This window comes from Salvia miltiorrhiza, chromosome 5, assembly GCF_028751815.1.
Source record: "Salvia miltiorrhiza cultivar Shanhuang (shh) chromosome 5, IMPLAD_Smil_shh, whole genome shotgun sequence".
Lineage (NCBI taxonomy): Eukaryota > Viridiplantae > Streptophyta > Magnoliopsida > Lamiales > Lamiaceae > Salvia > Salvia miltiorrhiza.
In genome coordinates, this window is record NC_080391.1 from 36,177,586 (window position 1) to 36,184,108 (window position 6,523).

General features: G+C 37.7%; 1 protein-coding gene across 1 annotated transcript; it reads left to right on the forward strand.

The window, feature by feature from the left end:
• The first annotated feature begins 1,200 nt into the window (after positions 1-1,200).
• LOC130987028 (tRNA (guanine(37)-N1)-methyltransferase 1-like) lies at positions 1,201-6,117 on the forward strand. The gene is made up of 9 exons (XM_057910587.1): positions 1,201-2,074; positions 2,629-2,727; positions 3,109-3,228; positions 3,338-3,504; positions 3,589-3,659; positions 4,580-4,722; positions 5,026-5,134; positions 5,655-5,767; positions 5,864-6,117. Exons 1-9 carry the CDS (start codon positions 1,277-1,279, stop codon positions 5,996-5,998), a joined length of 1,755 nt encoding a protein of 584 aa, XP_057766570.1. The 5' UTR covers positions 1,201-1,276; the 3' UTR covers positions 5,999-6,117.
• Positions 6,118-6,523: the final 406 nt, after the last annotated feature.

Here is a 6,523-nt window from a genome sequence, read left to right on the forward strand (position 1 = left end):
ATTAGGGCTGGCAAATCGTGCGGGTCGGATTGTTATCGGGTCGACCTGATATCGACCCGACCTGATAAGGCCAAACCCGAACACGACCTGCTAAGGGAATGCTCGAACCCGACACGAACCCGACACGATTTACTTAAACCTGAACCCGACTCGAACCCGATAACAACACGATTCAAAGCGTGTTGACACGACACGATAGCGACACGATCTGATTACAACCTGATAACAACATGAATTTGGAGCTGATCTGATAACAACCTGATCTGATTTGCCGAAGTTCATTCTCATCAATAATAATAATAATAATAATAATAATAAATACTAGTAAATATTTAATAAAGGCTAAACTAAAATGTAGAAAGAAATCATGAATAAAAAAGTAAAAATAAATATTTAATAAAAATTTAATTCTATCGAGTTACCTAAACCTGACCTGAACCCGATACAAACCCGACACGAAATTATCAGGTCCTTATCAGGTCGATCCGAACCTTATTGTGCGTACCACTAACCCATTAATTTCGTGCGATTTCGTATCGTGCTTTCGTGTCGATAGATGAATATGAGATTGATTTTTATAGTTATGTTTTAGTGCGTCAATAGTGTTGGTTAGTGGAGTGTTGGTTAGTGGGATGCATGAATGGTGTGGACTCTCTGGAGTATGTAAGTTTAATAAACTTCCGCTAAATAATTACTCCCTCCGTCCCGCTAAAGTTGGCAACATTCGTTTCGGCACGGAGATTAAGAAATTGAGTGTTATATGTTCTAATAAAGTGTGGCCTACAATTGTTGACCAAATTAGTGAGTAATTGTTGACTTAATTAAAATAATTTTGACATTTTTAGAAAGTGGCCTACAATTGTTGACCAAATTAGTGAGTAATTGTTGACTTAATTAAAGTAAACTTTTGCCATTTTTAGAAAGTGGCCAACTTTAGTGGGACACCCAAAATAGAAATGTTGCCAACTTTAATGGGACGGAGGGAGTAGTAAATTGTTGTTAAAAATTTAACTCTAAAAATTTGCCGTTAAACTAGTTCTTTATATAGTAAAAATTTTACAACTAAAATAAGCGTATTAGTTGTGTAAAATATTAAGTTTTTTGTCCCCAGAAGGACAACAAGCAGTGCGACCTCCTGTGTGTGAACAATAAGGTCACGAGTTCAAACCCCACTGCTCCTCCTCCCCGACTCCCTAAATCAAAAAAAAAAAAAAAATACTAACGCAAGCAGCATCTAAGAATGAGTTAGTTCCTCCAAGTAGCCGTGGCCGAAATAATGGCGACTAAGTTTTCCCTCTTCCGACCTCGTCCTCTACCACCGATCACACTCTTTCCCGCTGCCAAACCCCGATTCGTCGCAGCCCTCTCTTGCGGCGGCAACGCTGTTACCTCCTTTTCATACGGCCCCTCCCTCCAGAAAGGCCACTCGCCTCTTCCTCTTGAATTACGAAGGTGCCCCTCCTTCGCCGGCGAGAACGTCGCTTCCCTTGACGAAGCTACCTTCACTCGAGTCTTCGACATTTCTGCACTCCGTGTCCCTTCTGCAATCTGTTCCGCGCTGGAAAACCGCCTGCGCGGCCACCTCCTCAACTGGCCCCGAATTAGGAATATCACCAGAGTGCCAGGCGACGAAATTGACGAGGAAATCAAAACCCTTTTGCCCCAATCCGCCAGCGGCGCTGAAGCGGAAGGTGAAGCGCTGGTGGCATTGAACCGTAGGATATACGGGAAGGCGGAGTGGGATGGCGAGCCGCTGAATGCGGTTCTATATCGGGATAAGCTAGCGAGAACTTTTAATTCGCAAGGGTATGCTAGCTTTAGGAATCTGGCTAGGATATCGAGACCGAAGAAGGGGAAAACGAGGGATGATGGTGAAAAGAGGGCGATGAAAGGGGTCAGGAGGAGTGAGGGGGCGTTAGTAGAGGTTGTTGAGTTCCATGATAGTGAAGACTTGAGTGGGTTGCTGGGAGAAGATGCTCCGCAGCAGCAAAAGTGGCTAGGCCCGACGCGGCTGCTGCTCTTGGATGAGCGGTATTCCAATAAAAGCATTGAGGAATTGCCTCAGGCAATTAAGGTTTTGCTCTCACTTGTTATACTTTGATTATTTATTGGCAATTAGGTATTGCTATGACTGGATATCTTGTTAGGTTGTTTGTGGTCATTCTTTCATGGAAGCTTGCTTTGTGAACTCGTGTTTGTGGCAAATTATGCTGATAATTTTATTTTATTTTTATTTTTGTTGGGTTTCGATGTAGCTCCTCTTTGAATGAAGTTCAACTGTCAGTTAATTCTTCTAGCTTCTGACTTCTGAGTACTACTGTAGGGGCGGATAGGAAACTTTCAACATATTGTTAAAGATGAGCATTAGAGTTGTGGGAGTTGATCCCTTTTTAGGCTCAAAAGAAGAAAGCTTAAGATGATTAATATGAAATAAACATGTATAGTTAATACATGAAATAAACATGTATACTTGGAATTTATTTTGTGCATTCAGCTTGTGGGGTATTATATTGATGCGACTGTTACAGTTTTTGTTGATATAGCTTTTAGGATGGCTAGTTTTGGTATCTTGTTAAGGTTAAATGTTATGACTAAGTATCTTACTGATGTTTTAATTGCGTTGTTCAGGTTGTTTTTGAGGAGGATGATAGGCAGCACACAGAATCAGCTTTTGAACTTGTGAAATGCAAATTGACTCTGTTTTATGATTATTGGCAACTGAGCGAGGTATTTCACTTGACCAGATCATTTGTTTGGGTTTGTGTTTGTTTTTTGGTTATTGTCCATTTCCCCCCTTCCTTTTTGATGCAGTGCTCAATGGGAAGATGGAGGATTTCTCAGTTATTCTTTGTAGTTTTCTCATTTAGAGCCATAAGTTTATTTTAGTTACATTTTGTGGAGATGGGATTTATTATTTGCTATCATGCGAAACTCTCAACACTGATTGATTGAGTTTCCATAAATCTCATATTTTCCATTCTGAAAATGTCTCTCGAACTGCTTATCTGTCTCTTGCACATGTAAGATGGGACTATGAATTTCTAATGTCTATGAAAGAGTATTTGTTTTTTGTATATTAAGAGTTGAATCTATGTAGACATCATGCAGATCTTGGAGGCTTTGCTTCCCAAAGGAATGACTGTTCCTTCAGCTTTTGAAACAGTAGGACACATTGCTCACCTAAATCTGAGAGACGAGCATCGTCAATATAAAAGCCTTATCGCTAAGGTATTCTCCTTGTTAGTACAGATAGCTTCTGAATTTGAGTGGAGTTATTACTTATTGCTTTAAGAGGCTATCTAACATTTTATTTTCTTTCTACTTATGTTGATATCAGGTGGTTTTGGATAAGAATAAGCCAAAGATACAAACAGTTGTAAACAAAGTTGATTTTATTCAAAATAACTACAGAACAATGCAGCTAGAAGTTTTGGCAGGCAACAATTCCCTTGTGACGACAGTAGTGGAGAATGGACTGCGATTCCATGTTGATTTAGCGGCTGTGTAAGTCTACAAAGGACCCGGATATAAGTTTTGTTGCACTACGAAGGCTTAATTTAATCTAATACCTAGTATTCCTATTTGTAGATATTGGAACTCGAGGCTTGCAACTGAAAGGCAGCGGCTGCTAAATTGCTTCACTGACAGAGATGTTGTGTGTATGTTAGTATATAATGCCTGAATCATTCATAACTTAAGTTCCCAAAATTTTCAGAATTAATATTCCTAGTGTAATTAATTGTTATGCCTTATAGTGTTGCGTAGATGCAAATTGCCATTTTGGCAATCTCATAATGTGGTAGCTATCATGGTGTCAGGATAAGGATCACTATAAGTTTGAAAAAAGAAAAGTATAAGGGCATTATGTTGTAAATTCCTAATGTATATTTTAGCTTGAATAGTTAGTGGGGAAAAGGTACATTTGGCAAGAATACCATATAGATTTTCCTTTAACTCAGTGGTGTGCGGATAACGGTTGGAATGTTTTGGGTACCATTGACTTTTTAGAGCACTTAAATCTGTGCTAAACTTATTATTTCTCTATAAAAAGTCATCTTTTTGAATTTGTTCAAGCAAAGTCGTATTCCCTCACCAATTAAATAGGAGGATATGATTTAAGAATAAAAAGAATGCCATGGTACTTTTGTGCTAAAATGTTTTAGATATTATCAACAAGAAAGGACAATGATGAAGCACCAAATGGCATATTCAAAATCAGCATTAGGTGACAAAAATGTAGATTCGCACCTGAGTGGCTTGAAGCTGGTACATGGCATCCGTATTTAGTATAAAAACTTCTGTTCATTTTGTGATCTCATGTCAAATTGTTGAAATGCAGATTATAAACTGGACATTAAGTTCAGAGCTTCCATACTCATGCCAAATTGTTGAAATGCAGATTATAAACTGGCACATTAAGTTACAGAGCTTCCATAGATTGTGATTGTCATCCTATACTAGCTTAGGTTTTTGTTGATTAATGAAGATGGAGTTCTTGTTGCCTTGTACAATTTTATAGCATTCCAGTTACAAAAGATAATTTGGCTGAGCTTTCTGCAATCTGGCCCCCTGAATACAGGTGATGTTTTTGCTGGGGTTGGTCCAATTGCCATCTCTGCTGCAAAGAAAGTCAAATATGTGTATGCTAATGATCTCAATCCTTGTGCTGTTGAGTATCTTGAGAAGAACTGTGTCCTCAATAAACTTGAAAGGAAAATTCAGGTATGGAGTGTCATCCTCGTGCCGTATTTTGGTTATAGAGTTGCAGCATGTGATTAACATTTTGAATGATGAAAATTCAATTTTCCTGACTAGATTTCACATTCGATGAAAGCTGTAGAATTCTGTTTTTGGTTAACTATCTCCCCTTTGAAACTCGAGTACTTCATTTGACAACATGTTTTGTTGTCAAAAGCTGTAATTGTTCCTTTTACAATTTATAAGTCGAACAATGTTAGAAATTCATTGGAAATTTTGGGTATGTCGAGGATAATTTTATCAACTTCACATTCTGCCTATTTGTAGGTATTTAACATGGATGGGAGGAGATTTATTGAAACTGTTTTTACATGCCAGAAAGCTCCCATCACTCAAGTAGTCATGAATTTGCCACAGGATGCAGCTGAGTTTCTTGGTATAGAAAGCCGCCTAGCCTTACTTGTCTTCTTCCAACTGTTTTCATCTATGCACCCGTATGTTGGTTCATGAGTCACTCTGTGTTTGTTACTTTTCTTACATTGGGAATACTATTCTCTTCGTAACACTACCATAATATAATGTGTTTTATCGCATAATGTCTTTAAATTATTTTCCGCGTTCAGTAACATGGGAATCATGGATGATAAGTTTGTAGTTATCAGCAAGACAAAAGTCATTAACTGGATGAAGTATCATTCTTCTTCTAATTTTGAGTAATGCGAAACAAGTTTCTGTACTGTATTCCTTTTTTGGAATACCGGATAACATTATGGGTCAAATCCCCAGGGTTCCATGTGTTTTTTTCTTATTATTGGCATCGGTTTTCTACGGTTGCCCTAAAATCCACTGGATTAGTAGAATAATCTTCTGTCAAGACTAGTATTTGCAATTTGATGGACGTATGAGATCTATTATGTCGTACAATATACAAACTAAAAGCATTCTCTCGAATGCAGATTGTTTTAGGGGACTTTTCCATGGACTTGGCCTTGGTAAAGGTTGTACTTTGCCAAGAATTCATGTTTATGGTTTCTCAAAAGCTCAAGATCCGGAATTCGATTTTCACGAGGTACTGTCTTATTTATGCATTGTATAAGGTAGAATTGGTTTAGAGCGAATTTGTCTTCAAGTAAAATCATATTATTTCTGTTTTACCCATCTCCAGAGAATTAGAATTGCACTGTCGGAGGTGGCTTTTGATGTACAGATGCAGAGAGTTCGCCTCGTCGCTCCAGGAAAATGGATGTTATGCGCATCATTTGTCTTGCCGGACAGAGTGGCATTCTACAGAAGAGGTTAGAAATTGTGAAGAAGACATACAAACGTTTTATATGTAGTATTGATATTATTTTGACAGTCCAACTTCATTAGACGAGACCTGCGTATAAATATTTATATATATTGAGATCTTTTTGATAACTTTGGAGGAGCATCTTGAATAGTTCTTATTATTCATAAATACTCCCTCTGTCCCACTTATAATACACTTTCATTTTTAGTTTGTCCCATTTATAATAACACTTTCTAAAATAGTATGTGCCCACACTACAAACATAAAATAAGTGGTTCCTACTCACTTTACACTTTTAATACCTTATTCTTAATCTTTGTGCCCATTTCTATTGTGGCATTATAAGTGGGACGGAGGGAGTAGTTAATATCAAGTGAAAAATGGTTTGGTTATGAATAATTAGGGATGCTGGTTTATTTGGTTTTATCCTATTTGCAAATACGTTTCAATTTATATCAAAATAAGTTTTTGTGCATGAAAACCAAGGAATTGAGCTTCACAATTATGAAATAGGAGAGAGAGCTGGAAAAAATG

What these genes read in the sequence shown, in the direction of transcription:
- LOC130987028 (XM_057910587.1), top strand. Translation starts at nt 1,277, where the DNA reads ATGGCGACTAAGTTTTCCCTCTTCCGACCTCGTCCTCTACCACCGATC. An exon ending in ATTATTGGCAACTGAGCGAG is followed by an intron (nt 2,728 to 3,108) that starts GTATTTCACTTG and finishes GACATCATGCAG; the next exon opens with ATCTTGGAGGCTTTGCTTCC. An exon ending in CATGTTGATTTAGCGGCTGT is followed by an intron (nt 3,505 to 3,588) that starts GTAAGTCTACAA and finishes TCCTATTTGTAG; the next exon opens with ATATTGGAACTCGAGGCTTG.